At 37.4% G+C, this 18,751-nt stretch overlaps 1 protein-coding gene across 1 annotated transcript in view; it reads right to left on the bottom strand.

Annotated features, from left to right (window-relative positions):
- GPC6 (glypican 6) overlaps positions 1 to 18,751 on the bottom strand; it is a 245,333-nt gene that overhangs the window by 178,661 nt on the left and 47,921 nt on the right. The window contains exon 2 of the mRNA XM_053455371.1: positions 9,484 to 9,642. Coding sequence (XP_053311346.1) covers positions 9,484 to 9,642 — 159 coding nt within the window. The remainder of the gene's footprint in view (positions 1 to 9,483; positions 9,643 to 18,751) is intronic.

The raw sequence follows: 18,751 nt of genomic DNA on the forward strand, positions 1-18,751 counted from the left end.
TTGATTTTTTTTAGGCGGCACTGCACTTCTTCCTGGGTTAGACAGGCGACATGTACTGGGGCATTTATCTCATCCTGCTGTATATTACCTGGCATTTCATTTTCCTCTGTGAATACAGCAGAGAAGAATATATTTAATAGATTCGCTTTTTCCTGATCCCTGTCTATAACGTCTCCCTCATTACTTTTTAAGGGGCCGACGCTTTCATTTTTAACCTTTTTACTATTTATATAGTTAAAGAACATTTTGGGGTTTGTTTTACTCTCTTTGGCAATGAGTCTTTCTGTCGCCACTTTTGCTGCTTTTATCTGATTTTTACATATTTTATTTTTTTCCCGATAGCTTCTTAGTGCTTCCTCACTGCCTTCCTGTTTTAGTAGCTTAAATGCCTTTTTTTTGCCATTTATTGCCACCTTTACATTTTTATTTATCCACATTGGTTTTCTCTTGCTCCTGACACTTTTATTCCCATACGGTATGTACTTTTCACAGTGAGAATTTAAGATATTTTGAAAAATCTCCCATTTAGTATCTGTGCTTTTGTTTTTGAGGACATTTTCCCAATTTACAGTGTTAAGGGCTTCTCTTAGTTGATCAAACTTTGCCTTCCTAAAGTTCATAGTTCTTGTGGCTCCTCTAAGAGTTCCCTTATTGAACGACAAGTTATAATGTATTATATTGTGATCACTATTTCCTAGGTGCCCTCTGACCTGCACATTAGTTACTCTGTCAGGTCTGTTGGTTAATATTAAGTCCAGTAGAGCGCCCCCTCTGGTTGGGTCCTGTACCATTTGGGACAGATAATTATCTTTACTTATAGTCAGAAAGCGGTTTCCTTTATGAGATTCACAGGTCTCGGTTTCCCAGTTTATGTCGGGATAGTTAAAGTCCCCCATAATAACCACCTCATTGTGATTTGCTGCCTTGTTTATTTGCTTTAATAATTGATCTTCTGCTGCTTCAATTATATTTGGTGGCTTATAGCAAACCCCGATCAGTATTTTATTATTTTTCTTTCCATATATTTCTACCCATAATGACTCCACATCATCATTTCCCTCACATATATTCATTTAAGGGTTTTAAGAAATACAGTTTTCTTTTGCTTAATTTTTTGGCTTAGTATATATTAGGAAACCATGGGGAAATATTTTATAATATTTTCAGATTGGTACCATTATATTTTATGAAAGGCATAAAAAAGCAAAATAAATAGGTTTCCTTAGGCAAAATGCAATACCATCACCTACAGCAAAACTATGAAACTTGACCAAAGTCCACTATATGAAAACTCATGAATTTAAAGGGTTTAATATGTTATTATTTGTTAGGAATATTGCAATCTTGCATGTGCAGCTACAATTTCTGCATCTTCTTCAAGCTAGGTTTCCATTTGGTTTTTTTTTGCTAAAAACGCCTATAAAAACGCCAATAGCGCCACCTGGCGTTTTTTTGTGAAAAACGGCTGCAGCCAGATGTTAGCTGTAATTCAATAGGAAATCGCAAAATGCCATTTCCACTTGGCGTTTTTCTGTTTGGCGTTTTTTCAGTCCTCTTTGGCGTTTTTCTGCTTTTTTGGGCTCTGTGGCAGTTTTTCAAAATTGCAGCGTGTTGACACTCTGGCGTTTTTTGCAAGAAATCTTGGCTTTTTTTCTCCAATAGAAGTCTATGGGAGAGAAAAAACGCCATGAAAAAGCCTTGTGGGTTTATTGCCTTGGCGTTTTTTATGGCGTTTTTTCCACAGTTACAATGCAGAGGATGGACCCAGTATCTGTGTATCTGAAAACAAACAGTTTCACACAAAACAAAGTCCTGGACTGGTTCATATTGAATTTTACACCATTTGGAACAAACATGCCATTACAAACAAACATACCCAACGCATCAACTGGATCCTGCGTGCCAAAAGCAACAGCAAACAATTTGCACCATCATTTGGGGCCAATCTTCCCAGAGGAGCAGACATTCGGAATAAAGCATGCCTTACAAACCACAGAAAAGAGACAAAAGGGTCTACCAAGTAAATGACATCAGGAGAGGGCAGATACTTGCCATTTATCCTAATCCCTTTTAGCTGGGTGAAACTTCTAACTTGTAAAGGCTGGAAAAACTGCCTAAGGTCAAAAAAAGCAATTTCCACAGAAAGGCTAAAATGTCAGAAAAAACTGCAGAAAAAACGCCAAAACGCAGGTAAATGCAGTGGCAGTTTTCTTGGCAGTTTTCCTGGCGTTTTTCATCAAGAAAAAAACGCCGGACAAAAACCCAAGTGGAAACCTAGCCTCATAGAACCTTAAAGTCACAAATATTTGTCAATATTCAAAAATTCAATTCAAAAAGTGGCTTTGGCATGAGGTTTTTGTTTATTCTTATTCTGTGTTATACGCCGATAAATCCTAGAGCCAGTGGCGGAACCACCGGGGTCGCAACTGCGACCGGGCCCTGGAGTTCTGCCAGTCAGGGGGGGCCCAAGGGGTGCCGAGCGGTTGCTGAAGACGACCGCTCGGCAACTCTCGGGCCCCCCTGACTGACAGAAATCCAGGACTCCTCTGCTGGCCGCCGTCGCCGCCTGCCGCCTGCCGCCTGCCTCAGCCGCCGCCGCCGCCTCAGCCTCAGCCTCAGCAGCAGCAGCAGCAGCCGCCGCCTGCCTCAGCCTCAGCGCTTCAACTCCTGTGTTGGAAGCGTGAGGCGTCTGTCTCGGGTGCCGGCGCTCAGCAGTGAAGCGCCGGCACCCGAGACAAACGCCTCACGCTTCCAACACAGGAGTTGAAGGTAAGTGACCGGGGTGGGGTTAGGGAGAGAGAGGGGAGATCCTGAGAAGGGGGGTTAGGGTGTGTGTGTCTGAGTGTGTGTCTGAGTGTGAGTGTGTCTTACTGTGTGTGTGTGTGTGTGTGTGGTTTCCCAGATAGCAGTGATTCTGATGAAGTTTTTTTTGTTCAGTTTTTTTGTTCAAAAATGGGGGTGCGTGTTATACACCAGTGCGTGTTATACGCCGATAAATACGGTAGATAGATTAGATCAGATTAGTCCTAACAATAACCCTACATATACATATTTATGTAAATAAGTTTGAATGAAATGAGTACACTTGTTACAAGTTAAACATTTTTAAAAAATAACAAAAATAGGTTGAAAAATGTAAAGTGTTTAGCTACATGGAACTTCCGTGGTGTATACATATATAGTCATATTGGCATTTATCCACTTACAATTTTATTACATCACACTTAGCAATCACGAGTTAAAAATGTCTATACCAAATTATATAAGATATATTATTGGTGGGTTCCTTGAGCTGCTAATCATTCTTACAAATGGATCTGCAATGCAAAATTTCCTCTTCAAATTTGCAACATGCAGCTGTTTTTGACAAATAGGCATGTTTGTATGCATACATTGTGCTCCAGGGGCGTGCATAATTATACTTAAAAAAGAATTATTGCTGAGACAAGTGTGTAAATGTGAATAGGATGATGAATTGAATACAAACACCCATCTGGTGTATTTCTACTGAAGTTTGAAACTCACAAATGAATTGAATATATATATTTTTTATTTTATTTTATTTTTTTTATTTTTATTTTTTCCCAATACTTAGTTTCAAATAACTGTGCCAGTAAAAATATAACATAACTTTAGACCTTGGCAGTAAAATGACGTCAATGGCAATCCCGTCAAAAGTCATTCATGGAGTAGTTCTTAAGTATCAAACTGTCAGACCTACAGCCAAACTGATCTCCATAAGAAGTGAAAATTTGGGCCTCTAGTCGCTATTTTTTCTAAAGCTAGTAAATCATGTATGTATATTTAGAGATATTCCCTTTCAATTTGAAAAATCTATCAATCTTTGTCTTATAAAGTAGTAGCACATACAAGCAGCAACAAATACTTCGAGGGATTTTGAAGCGAAAAAAAGTTAATAAGAGGCAGAGTGAAGCGGGTGATAAAATAGCAGAGATATTTCCTCATTTGAACAGACAACAGCCAGGAAACAAAATACAAAGTTATTTAACTGGTAACATCATGCAAGTTTAGTACAGGTTGGAATAACTAACATGCATTCTAAAACGATTAACCAGTAATGTGTGATGAATGACAGCTCGACAGATTGCAGTCATTATTATTTCTTAGTAAAATGATTGTCTACTCTCATGGGCACTTTTTTATGCCAGATGAAGAAATTTAATGTTGAAGGTACTTTGGAGCAATGATGGTGAAATCATACTATGGCGTTAGAGAGTGTGTCCAGGTGTCCAGTAACAACGGCACTCAGCGGAGTCATGTAACACATATTAAGCTACTCTGCTGTGGTAAGGGATCTGATCAAGTTAAGAAGTTGGAGACAGAGGGATGAGAGATGTTCAAGCTGTACTGATGATGGGAGAGGGAGAGAGTGAATGTGTGTACATGTATGATTAAGTCTAATGTGTTAGTATGAGTATGTGTGAGTGTATGGCATTTGAGTGTGTGCATGTGTATTACTGTGTTGTGTTAGCATGAGTATGTCTGCATGTCAGTATGTGTTGTTGGTGTGATTGTGTGCATTAATATTTGGTGTTGGCATGTTTATGGGTGGTAGTGTATGGTGTTATTGTGAGTGTACAGGGTTGTTGACATCTGGTTTTAGAGTGTCAGGGGTGAGTATATGGTAAATGGCTTCTGGGTGAGAGGAATACTGGTGAGAAGGAGGGGAGAAACAACAGATAGCATGTGTGTATGAATGTGTAACTCGAGTGAGTGTGCAAAGGTAGGGCACTGAAGAAATATTGCACCTTTAAGCCTATGCCTTTAAAGTGCCTTTAAGCCTATGCCTTTAGGTTTATAAAAATGTCCCCTTTCAGTTTGTGACTTATTCTAGGATAAAACCTTGTAATGAAATACAGGCTTTCCTGAATGTAAAAGATGTGTAGCCAATGCCCCCCCTCCTCCAAAGCACCCCAGGCCATTATTACACATTACTGAGAACACATGCTGCTTTCCTGAACTCCAAGAACAAATTTCCCCTTGTCAGCGGTAGTGCCTGACACTATGACGGTACGACTTACAAAATACACAGGGAAGCAATATCACGATAAAAGACAATATATATATATCAGAGAGCTTTGCTGTGTAAATGTGTTGGATATTGTTGTTATTCCTTATGTATCCAGTTCTGACACTTTAAAAACAAAATGTATCTGTTCTATCATAATATAAAATATATTTTGTACTAAGTAAATAAGTAATATGTATTAAGTAAATACAAAATAACTAGACTTGTGCATTCGGATTCATAAAACTTTTATGCCAATTTTGTGCAGAATCTCTGATAACGAGGAAGTTTCTCAATGAAACAAATGAAAAAGAATGGCAAAATATCTGAAATGTAATTAATTTGCCACATTTTGGCATCATTACAAACTGTTTTGGTGCTCTTTGATGAGGAAAAGTGAGAAAGTACTGTGTGTAGGAAGGTACATATAAATGTCTGATAAGTAGAAGTAGCCAAGGAAATGTGGAGGGGCATCATTGATGGTTATGGTGATTGATGGGTCCTACAACCTGTGGGTTTTTTTAATACTTTTTTTCACCATGGCCAATCAGCATTTACAAAGGGAAGGGATAAGCATTAGATGTATACAGTAACAGACGCACACTAACATCTTATGCACACAAACACTAATACCTTACAGAAATATACATGCTAACATCATACACACATGCATACACCTGCTAACACCATACAGTAATACCTACATTCTAACACAATATGCCATACTGCAATATACACAACACCATGCATGCTAACATGGCACTCTTATACACACACTATCCAACAACATACACACACACGGGAAACTATAAATATATAAACACACTGATTCTGATACTACAGTATGCAGACACACACTGACCTCCAGTACTATACATTTACACACTGACTCTGACATGCCTTATACACACACACTGACTCCAACACTATAGATATATATATATACACACACACACACACACACACACTCACTGACTCTGAAACTACAATATACACACACATAAACAAAAAAAACCCAACAACAATGGGTTTACCTCACGAAGATCATGCCAAACCAATCGTATTGATTTTTTTTAATTGGGTGACTAAAGTAATTAATCATGGTGGTACAGTATCTCAATCTCTGAGTTTATCTCAATGTTGTTGAGTGGATTAGGGAGTGGCTGAGTGACAGACAACAGAGGGTTGTAGTCAATGGTGTATATTCAGAACAAGGTCTTGTTACCAGTGGGATACCTCAGGGATCTGTACTTGGATCCATTCTCTTTAATATTTTTATTAGTGAAATTTCAGAAAGTCTTGATGGAAATGTATGTCTTTTTGCTGACGACACAAACATTTGCAACAGGATTAATGTTCCTGGAGGGAGAAGCCAAATGGCAAATGATTTAGGTAAACTGAAAAAATGGTCAGAGCTGTGGCAACTGGCATTTAACGTGGTTAAATGCAAAGTAATGCATCTAGGGCATAAAAACCCAAGGGCGGACTATAGAATATTTGATACTGTCCTAACCTCAATGTGTGAGGAAAGGGATTTGGGTGGATTTAAAGGTAGACAGACAATGCAGTAGAGCAGCAGGTAATGCTAGCAGAATGCTTGGCTGTATAGGGAGAGGAATTAGCAGTAGAAACAGGGAAGTACTTATGCTGTTGTACAGAGCACTGGTGAGACCTCACTTGGAGCATTGTGTATACTACTGACAGTTAGGGACGGTCTGCACGATGGACGCAGACAACCCATGCTGCTAACGTCTACCTGCTGCCCCGACTAAACAATTCTTGTTTTGTTTTTTTTCTCTAATAATGGGGCAAATTCAGTCTTGTACCATATGCCTGTCTACCAGTCCCTGCCATATGCCTTGCCTTGCCCTGCCTCTGTTACTACTGTGGATCACTTACTCTGATAAATACATTCTACTGCTGCTGCTTCTACCCTTTAGATTGTAAGCTCGCAAGAGCAGGGCCCTCTTTTCCTTTGCACCAGTTTGTTATTGTATGTGTTATTGTATGTGTTTCTAAATTGTTCATCTGACTGTAACAGTGGTGCCCGATCTGCCGGCGCTTTATAAATAAATGTAAATTACTCTGACGGATCAATTCATTAACCCCTTAAGGACAATGGGTGGTCCCTAAACCCATTGAAAACAATGCATTTTGAGCCCGTACATGTAATTGGGTAATGGTCCAATTTTTGGAGAAATTTAGTCCCCTAGCATGCTGGTGGATGTGTGTATCCACTGGCACAGTGCTGCTGTTGCTTTTCCTAAACCTTGAGATGGTGCTGCTGTAGGTGAAAGGTGAGTCCAGAAGGTGTCAGGGACCTCCCTCTTTGGATACCTCCCCCAAATGTTGGTTCTGAAGCAAAAAAAAAGCCTTCTGAATTTTATCTTAATCGAATGGTCAGAAAATTAAATTTGGTGTGATATTGATAAGGTAATGGACTATATTCCAAAAAAAAACAAAAAAAAAAACCAAGAACAAGTACTCTCATGTCCGATATATCAAACTGTTAGTTTCCATAGTGGTTGTAACAAGGGACACCTATACCAAATATGTAACGTTGTACCTTTTGGTTACATTCCCTCCAACAACATAATCTGTTGTACTCTATGGGGTTTAATCACCAACAAATCAATTTCTTTAAGTTGCTCTTATTTTTTTCAAATCACAATTTATTAATCAGGAAAATGTGAAATGCAGTTGTACATACATAATAGAATTAAGATGCTACAAGAGTAATGCAACATTGCAGTTAGTACACGAGAAGATAAGTATTCAGTAACCGTTTATATCCCTTAACCACAAACCCAAGCCCTGAGTAACTAACTACTTTCTTATGAAGTTCAATGTAATCAGTACATTTAGATACCACTTGTATGATTCTATCAATATATTTAGTGAACATGTTGCTCTCAACTCATGTTCTATGCCAGCATATGACAACGTTGATGAATACAAAGGTGCTATCAAGCTAGAATAATAGTATGTAATGATTGCATGAGGTTAGGATCTTATACAGCCTAGTAAAGTAGTCTGGTAAATATTTATAAAATTCTTTCTTGGGTCTTAGCTCTTAGGTATGCAAAGTCTTAAGACAGACCCCTATTTGTATATATATTTACAGTACATTTTGTCAGCACAAAAATATTTATAATTGGTCTGCATTTTATTTTTATATTTCCTTTAAAAAATAAAAGACGGAAAGAAAAAAAAAAAACCTGTAATGGACTTTAATAAAACTGTTGAAAATATGTCAAATATGGTTACATACTAATGTCAAGCATCGTTTCCCTGGTTATGTTTTTCAAAGAAACATATACAGAATTTTCAATCATCCACAAACATTCAATTTAGAAATGCAGCCAAGTGTGATTTTCCCTTAACAGTGGGTCAGAGAAGTAAGCGTATCTAAGGGACACACACACCCAAACACGAGTCAATGCATTTTCCCCTTTCAAATGAATGGTTACTTTCTTGAAAGATTGTGGCTAATTTGGTGTGATCCAGTGGATGTTTATACATAAGGCACACTAGGTAATTGCATAGTGCTAGAATTCTGGGGAATTCTGGGGCTCCGAAGAGGTAACTGCCCAGGGACCCATATGTATGATCTGCATAGCACCTGTACCCAAATGTCAAACGAATCGTCTCCCTGGGGTTTACAGCATCACAGTTGATATAGCAATGCTTCTACAAGCCCTTTTGCCATTAAAAGTAACTAAAATATTCTCTCATTTAAATGTCAAGGTTTAAAAGTAATGTAACAAAAACTGAGAGGTGTTTCACTTTATCGGTCTTCTATTCAATTACATTGGCACCATGTATGAAAAATGTTCCCGGACAGTTTTATTGTAAAGAGTTAAGAGTCCGTATTACAGATGCATACAAAGTAACATGAGATTCGTATAACAATTTCCTGCAACATTAGTTCCAGATTATCCTCTTGAGTGCCAGCTACATAGAAGATGCGCTGCATGCAAAAGTGAACTCAGATATTGACAGCTACGTATGCAGCAGCACGCGCTATGCTTTAAAAAGCATCTGATTGATGAACACACATGAAACTTTGGACGGCTCGTGTTTACTCTGAAATGATAAGAATAAACCATTAACATGTCTATTTTTTAAGGCGTGCTGTGAAGTAAGAATACTTTCAAAAATAGACATTAATAATTTATTTTTATCGCTTAGCAAAATGAGTGAACAGAAGAAAAATCTAAATCAAATCAATATTTGTTGTGACAAACCTTTCAAGCATTAAAGCATTAAACCTTTCAGGCGTAAAACGTTTGCACAGAACTGTGTGTGTTTGTGTAGATATATATATTTCCTAAACTTACATTTTAGTCTTTGAATAACCATATGTCATAAAAAAAGCATTGTCTGAATTTTTTTATCTAAAAAAAAAGACATAAGCCTGTGATGTAATGTTAATAAACCTATAACACACTCACCATCAAATTTTTTATGCCAAGACACAAAGGTAGTACGCACAAAACGGCTTGTGTCCTCAACAAGGTTCTCAAATTCCACCTTACTTTCCTCACTCAGCTTGTCTTCCATTTCGTTTGTGCAACAGGTGTATTCCTGGGGACAGATGCGGAGATGTTCCCCTGCCAAGAAATTGGAATGAAATGTTACAAGTAGCTGGAAAATACCCATAAATAGATTTAGTATTGTTTTAGACAAAACAAATAGGGGGAAAAAACACAACATGCAATGACTGCAGCAAAGCCATCTGTTAAGCAAAATATTAATCAACACCCAAAATGCTTTCTAACATGGCACAGCCTGTATTACAGTGATTAGGAGGGTGTAAGTAAATAGCATTTTTCAGTACACAGACTAACACTAACAGTGAACATTTGTTTTAGGATACATACATTAGGGTTATACACGTGGTGCTCTTTATATTGTGGAACAATTACTTCTTACTTTACATTTAATTCATACAGAACCAGCAGATTCTGTAGTGTCATTACAATAGAGGAAGGAATTGAAACTGGTGATATATAACACCAGTAACAATCAATGACAATAACATCAATACACTTTAAGACATACTGGTACAGATCAAAAAGAATGTCACGCTCCTGCAAGGTTGCAATAAATTAGGAGATGTAGAATGAGACAGAAGGTAAGAGATGACTTGATTGTAGTGGCATGAGCGGAGAGTAGTGGCATGCATGGTTTCTTTTCAAGATTCAGGTTGTGGGTATTTACAGGATAGGTTCTATACTTCCCTGAATATGTGGAATTTTAGTGAGCATTTTACAACTTTTGCCATTAAAATTAACTAAAAAAGGCCCCTTTTCTACTGTATTCCAGAATGACCGTACCCCAGTGAACAAAGCAAGGTCCATAAAGACATGGTTTGATGAGTTTGGTGTTGAAGAACATGACTGGCCCGCACAGAGCCCTGACCTCAACGCCATCGAACACCTTTGGGATGAAGTGGAATGGAGATTGCGAGCCAGGCCTTCTCGTCCAACATCAATGCCTGATCTCACAAATGCTCTATTGGATGAATGATCAAAAAAATCCCACAGAAAGCTGCTATAGCTGCGAGGTAGTGCAACTACATGTTAATGTCTATGTATTTAGAATGTGACGCCATAAAAGTCCCTGTTAGTGTAAGGGCAATAACGGCAATCATATACGCATAAAGTACAAAAGTCTACAGACATTTTGAGCAGGATGCAACAAAACTCAGCTACCTAAAAATCTTGGGTATAATATGCACTTGTGTATAATACCCAGGTACAAATTTAGCCGAAATATAGTGTACATTTATAATAAGCACCCTCCTGCCTCACGGGTAGCTTTACATACGTTTACATATAGTTACATATAATTATTCATGTATACACCTAAAAACACATACTTCTCATCAAATATAAGTGCCTGACCTCACAAATGCTCTACTGGGCAAAAACTTACCACACAAACACTGCAATGAGGGGACCAACTACATATTAGTGTGTATGTATTTAGAATGTGATGTAATAAACGTTGGTGTAATGATCGGGTGTCCCAATACTGCTGTCCATTTAGTGTATATGATTGGGATGGTGTAATAACGGTTGCAAAGAGATGCTAGTCCAAACATGAAGGTCAGGAGAATATTTGGTGATAACATCGTAGATATAGAGAAGCACAGTACTGCTAAGGGAGCTGTAGGTAAAGGTCAGGAGTTTACATTTTATTCCAGAGGGTATGGAGAGCTAGTAATGGATAATGGGGCAGCAAATGGAGAGCAACTGGATAAGAACATTAGTCTGCTTATGCGAGGATTAGTCTGCTTATGCAAATTCAATAACTATTTGGCTGGTGAAAGTAATAAGATTTAGCAAGCAACTGGATGTGAAGGGTGAAGAAGAGAGCAGAGTCTAGTGTAACCCCAAGGCGGCAAACTTAGCATGATGAATAGATTATAAAATTCCCAACAGTAGGGAAGCTATCAGGATTTGCAGGAAGACTAAATTGTTTTTCCTTGCAATTTTTTTCAATTACAAATTTAGGATTGGGTGTGGATTTTTAATAACTTTTTTTCATAACTTATTTGTGTATTTTAAAAGAAACATCACATTAAAAAGATGTGAGACTTGTTTATGGCAGTTTTTTTTTATATCTTTCAGGACAAGTTGGAATGAACAGAATGTTTTACGTTATAAATGCACTCTATTATCCTTTTTACACTTCTCAGCTATTTGACAATCCTAAGTTCAATTAATAAATGAATGTCTTGCAAACAGACCGATAATTGGTTAACTTTTATTTCATTAGATATCCCAAAGGGACCATTCATTTTCAACACACTCTGACCCAGTTGTCCTTGTGAATCATTTTCTGCAATAAGTTATTGAGGCAGAAGCTGCTACCAGTCTGTTTCAAATAATGCTGTAAAGAGTAAGTGTCCTTGGAGCCTTTCCAAAAACCAAAAGATCCTTGCACATTCTTAATTTTAATGTACTTTTACACCCTACAACTAATCATTTTTTTATACTTTTAGTGAATTGTACAATATAGGAATATTTTAATTTAAAAAATTTAAGAATTATATTTTGAATTAGAATTGTTTTATTATTGTAAACACAATCAACCAAAATATATATTACATAGTATTTATTTAAATCACATTTTCTGCTGTGGTTATACAAATCAATATAGTTTTAACAATAATAATAAATAATAATATATATATATGTTTTTTAAAACATTGCGACACTCTCACACTCACTAGCCAGGACATAACAGATTCAGAGAAGAGAAAATTAAGACAATAGAATACACATAAGTTGTGTTTTGAAATACATATGTATTGCTTATATTAATCAATATAGTGTAATAAACTAAGGATAGTAAAGCACCCAGCGGTAAGGCCCTGACATATAAACAGCTGTAAGTGATTTTTTGTGTAATGAACTTATTTGACTAGTGCACTTATCAAATAGTATATAATAAACACAAAAATATTATATATTTACAGTATAATATATATATATATATATAGATATACAATATGATTATAATAAATATTATATATTTACTATAATAAATATATAATATATATATATATATATATATATATATATATACCGTATTTATCGGCGTATAACACGCACTTTTTTAACTAAAATATGAAGCTGAAACCCTACCTGCGTGTTATACGCCGATAAATCCTAGAGCCAGTGGCGGAACTACCGGGGTCGCAACTGCGACCGGGCCCTGGAGTTCTGCCAGTCAGGGGGGGGCCCAAGGGGTGCCGAGCGGTTGCTGAAGACGACCGCTCGGCAACTCTCGGGCCCCCCTGACTGACAGAAATCCAGGACTCCTCTGCTGGCGGCCGCCGCCGCCGCCTGCCTCAGCCGCCTGCCTCAGCCGCCTGCCGCCTGCCTCAGCCTCAGCCGCCTGCCGCCTGCCTCAGCCTCAGCCGCCTGCCGCAGCCTCAGCCGCCGCCGCCTGCCTCAGCCTCAGCCGCCGCCGCCTGCCTCAGCCTCAGCCGCCGCCGCCGCCTGCCTCAGCCTCAGCCGCCGCCGCCTGCCGCCTGCCTCAGCCTCAGCCGCCGCCTCAGCCACCACCGCCTGCCTCAGCCTCAGCCGCCTGTCTCAGCGCTTCAACTCCTGTGTTGGAAGCGTGAGGCGTTTGTCTCGGGTGCCGGCGCTCAGCAGTGAAGCGCCGGCACCCGAGACAAAGGCCTCACGCTTCCAACACAGGAGTTGAAGGTAAGTGACCGGGGTGGGGTTAGGGAGAGAGAGGGGAGATCCTGAGAAGGGGGGTTAGGGTGTGTGTGTCTGAGTGTGTGTGTCTGAGTGTGTTTGTGTGTGTCTCTGAGTCTGTTTGTGTGTGTCTCTGAGTCTGTTTGTGTGTGTCTCTGAGTCTGTTTGTGTGTGTCTCTGAGTCTGTTTGTGTCTGTGTCTTAGTGTGTGTCTTAGTGTGTGTCTATGTCTTAGTGTGTGTGTATGTCTTAGTGTGTGTGTGTGTCAGTGTGTGTGTGTCTTACTGTGTGTGTCTTAGTGTGTGTGTCTGAGTGTGAGTGTGTCTTACTGTGTGTGTGTCTGAGTTTGTGTGTGTCTGAGTGTGAGTGTGTCTTACTGTGTGTGTGTCTTACTGTGTGTGTGTGGTTTCCCAGATAGCAGTGATTCTGATGAAGTTTTTTTGTTCAAAAATGGGGGTGCGTGTTATACACCAGTGCGTGTTATACGCCGATAAATACGGTATATAAATACTTGCAGTTTCTAGCCACGACCCTGGTCAATACCAGAATATTGGCCGCTTAAGTTAATAAAGCTACCCCCAAAAACATTAGTCAAGACTGAAGGCTTGAGGGTCAAACAGGAACTATTCTCTTTATTAGGGGGGCACCCACACATATTTATACCAAACCATCCTCACTGACAACAGTCCCAGGAGAAAATAAACTCAACAAATAAGCAAACAAAGGTTTTCACACTCCAGGAGAACAATAGTATAATAGATTCCTTCCCGGTACCTAGCAGCCCGGAGGTGATAAAACAGTCTAGTCAGGAACTGATTGTTTACTCACACCAGGGAGAGATTATCTCAGTCACCTAATGACAGTAAATACCAACAATACCTGATACCAGGAGACAAATGTTCCCATTAATTTAACCAGGTGCAAAAAAAACCCTTTTCAAAACAAGGGTGCCCCAATGTTGCAACAGTAATCCCCCTTTGACCTATAGTCTGGCAGACGTGGCCAGATCCACAGTCCTCAGACTCAGAGTCTCTAGTACTTGGGGAAACATGGTAAAACCTGTATCAGGCGGGAAAACTGTCCTCTCCATGGGCCAAGGTAACAGAGGCTTCCGTTACACGCTATGTTAGCAATGGAAGGAAAATTAACACATATGAAAAAGATCATACCTTTAACTGTAAATAAAATTAAATCTAGTAAACTAGATACCTGTAACTGTATAGCTGTATTAATAATTTAAGTCTCAACATGTCTGAAGAAGATATCTTTGTGGTTTCCAAAGCTTGCAATTAATTTTTACATTTGTTTATAAATTAACACTTTAAAAACCCACTGTTACAAAAAACTTTGTCTTTGATATAATTGTTGGCAGACCCATAAAAAAGATGCATGAACTTATATTTAACCTTCTTGGTCAATAAAGCTGCATATTTAACAAACTGCTTTACATATTTAAACAGCTGTAACTATAGAGTTTTGGACGGCAACTCATTTTCAGTTGCATCCAGTTTATAGGAAGTTTATTAACAGTGGAGAGATTTAAAAGCAAGACTGACCTGCAATCATAATAGTGTTCATAATAGAGTATTTCACTATGAAATTCTGCTTACAAAGGAATAAAAACATTGGGCTGGATTTCAGCCAGAATTAGAGTAGGGATATCAGTAATGTTACAGGATTGTGGGGGTACAAAGATTTATCTCTATTGATAGGAACTAATGTTTCCTCCTGTTCTGTACCGCAGTTCATTGCATTGCCTCAGTTCTATTAAAGTTTACCAGGTCAAATAGATTTGTCTGTTCCACTTTGTCAAATTGTTGTGGATTTTAAGGACTCTTATAGCTCCCTTCAGTTCCTAACACCACCAGTATATATCATCATTTGTGTATTCAGTGCACCCAATTTAGAACACATAAAAATCTATAAATCTTAATTTAAAATATTTCTTACACTTTATGTCCAATGAAGAAAAACAAGGCACCTATTATAAATAACATCAATCCCTTACATAACATGATATGACAATAAATGCTCTATTTTGATATCTCTCTAATATCTATAATATTAATGTGGCAAAGAATACAATTGCAGAATACCTCAAATGTAAGTTTGTTAAAGTCACCACATTATAATGCAATTTCTTTTACATTTGCATCAATATAATCGTCTGTCTTTACACACATGAATGAACCATTAAGTACCCAAAATGCATTAAACAAGAAGAGGAGAGGAAAAATAAACATCTACTGTACATACAGGCAACTATGTCACGTTTTCTAACACATTCTGAGCAGAAACAAGACTTTGATTTTTTTTTGTAAACTCTAGAGCAGAATTATACATTTCACAGAACAAGATCAACTATTTAAATAATGTAATTCACTTAGGATGCATAAAAAATGTAATATGAATGGTAGAAAAGCAGCAATTGTAGCCATATCGGCATATTAGAAGCTTTCTTCAAAATATTCCTGCACAATAAAAAAATCGAATTACTTGTTACAACATATACACAGCACACATATGGTATATAGCGTTTGACCCATCTTTGGTATAGAAAGCTGATCCCTGGCTGTCTGTTAACCCTTGCTGTTCCTTATCCTTAAAAATATGCATCATGGAAAAAAGAGTACGGTTGGACACACCTGGATTAAAATCCAAGAGGTTACTTGCTATTGTTTGACGCACTTAGACAGTAGTGTTTTTTGGGGAGTAACTATATAAAACAATATTACAAATATTTAAAGTAATATCACTTGCACATAGGACCAAATTAACAAATTATTATTGCTAGTAATAAATGTATCAATTTATTAAAAAGAAAAGGTGCTGCTTATTATACATCTAAAATAATGCAAGTCCCATTTGACGGCACTGTATAAAACAATAAATAATAATATTAAGTGTTTAAAAAAAATTAATAGTGCTCAGAGTTTGTCTTGCACCACATACAGTTCCTGTGCACCACTTTATTACTGAAACATTTTTCTCAAGGAAAGACTACTGATTTATCTCAATAAATCAATATCTATTGCTTTCAATGATTGTGTAAATCAATAAAAACTACATGCAATTGGAAAAAAATATTTTTTAGCCTTTTGCGTGTCTAATGGTGCCATAATCAATAGTTCTGTTTATACCAACAGGCTTATACTCACAACATGCAATGGTTTATTCAAGTTCATTAGCAGGATGTTTGATAACCTTGTTCACAAGTGACTACAAATTTGAGCAGAAACTGCTCTAATAAAGTAAGGGCCCATTCTACCAGATATATTCATAAATGAACGTAATTCTATTTCTAAAAATTACTGCACTATAAGCTTTTTTATTTATTTCATTTTTCACCTCCCTGTTTGAGAGTCTGAAAACCAGAAGAAAGAAAAACACATATTGTGAAGTATCATATTTCATCTTCTTATTTTAGATGTGCTCCACTTATGTTTTCTTTTAATTCACTTTTATTTTGGCCAACTTGACCTTTAGTTGGCAGCACTCACTTTTATTAATGTGAGGGATACATACATAGTGACTTTGCAACACTTATCAGCACCTGTTTTGTTTAGTGTTTAAAAAAGAACTAATTTATAATTTACTAGTATACTCTGACCTGTGTGCATATTTTTATGAATATAATGTAGAATTTGTTTACATACTAGGGTATATGATTTTCCATTACACTTGGCCTAACACCTTATTCATGACACAATTGAAACTGAACTAGCATATCTAATATTGTTCTTATATAATATAATTCATACTTTAAAACATGAAAGGCAGCCTCTTCTTGACACCTCTGTATTCTTAATGTTTTCCCATAACCTGCATCCTCTGTCCCACCTAGATAAACCAATGCCAAAATCAGTAATAAAAGATTAACACCTTTCAAATTATCTATTTTTTAATGGTTACGTCAAGGGTCATAATTGCAGATATATTTCATATATAAATAATTTAGTATGCTCACAGAATTCCATTTGTCATATTTGCAGCCATTTTAAACAATATACAGTGTATAGCTTTATTAAGTATACTTAACAGTAAAATGAAAAACAAAGATGTTTTAACTGTTGTGGACCTGGATCTTGTTAAGAAGTTACTACAAAAAAAATGATAGATAGAAATGTTAGTAAGCAGGCTAGGGAATTAAGAAACATATGTAAAAATATTGTTAATATGATATCTGGAGAGTGCTGAACCCAAAAGAATGACATTATACCCATCTCTCTGGACCCTATGGCTCCTATTCTAGAATAGATTTGTGCTTAGTTAAAGCTCAGACGATAGAACAAGTTAATAAAGTTTCCATTAAAGAAATTTCTTGGTCAGACCATAGCTATTTATTTTTGGAATTAGGACCTAACATTCCATGGGTTCAAGACACATGGAGGATGGATGAGAGTCTGTTGAGGAGTCAGGTAGACAAAGATTATATAGCCTCTAATATTTTTTTGCCGGATACCTCAAATATTATTAATTGGTGTACCTTTAAAGCAACCATCAGAGGTTACCTTAAACTCCCCTTTTGAGAGGATTGAGATAAAAAGGGAAATAGAGAGATTAGAGACGGTTAAAACTCGCAGCCCGGATGGGTTTGGAAATGTGTTCTGTAAAATATTTAAACAGATTAACTCTCCTCGATTAACAGACACGTTTTATGAAATTGTTTTAGCAACATCTATTCCTAGTGAGCTATTAAATGCAAACATCATCCCAATCTTAAAACATGATAAAGATTCCAAAGAAGTTAGAAACTATATACCTATCACTCTTATCAATGTTAATATGAACATTTATGCTTCTATCTTAGCTTAAAGACTCAAAACTGTCATCCCTTTTCTTATCCACCCGGACCAATTGGGGTTTGTTCCAGCAAGACCCTCTAGTAATAATGTCAGACGATTAATAAATATTCTTGATCTCGCAAGGAAGAAACAAATGCCCTTGCTGACCCTGTCATTAGATGCCGAAAAAACGTTTGACAGAGTCAGCTTGAGATATCTGAGTCATGTTAAGGGCTTTAAGCTTGGAGAGTTGGATTTCTGATGCCATAGTTGCCCTTTACTCCACCCCATCGGTTAGAATGGTCAGTCCCAACATTTGTTTCCAGTGGTTTAATTTGAAGAATGGAACTAGACAGGGATGTGCCTTATCCCCACTCTTGTATATAATGCCAGTTGAACCATTGGCTATAAATATGAGGAATAACCAAAATATCAAGGGCTTTCCAACTTGTGAAGGTGAACTGCAAATAGCTTTATATGCCGATGACACTCTGATCTCAATTACATCTCCAGCTGAGTAGTTGAAATTCCTTATGACAGAAATCTACAAGTACAGTCAGGTCTCAAATTACAAGCTTAATATTGATAAATCCACCACTCTAACGACGAATTAACGTACTAAATTCATACATAATTCCCAAATGGGAATATCTTTTTAGTATGCTCCTGTTAGCTGTGTCAAAACCTTGGCTAGAGATGGTCCAGACTAGTTTCTCTGCA

The sequence above is a fragment of the Spea bombifrons genome, chromosome 2 (assembly GCF_027358695.1).
Source record: "Spea bombifrons isolate aSpeBom1 chromosome 2, aSpeBom1.2.pri, whole genome shotgun sequence".
NCBI lineage: Eukaryota > Metazoa > Chordata > Amphibia > Anura > Pelobatidae > Spea > Spea bombifrons.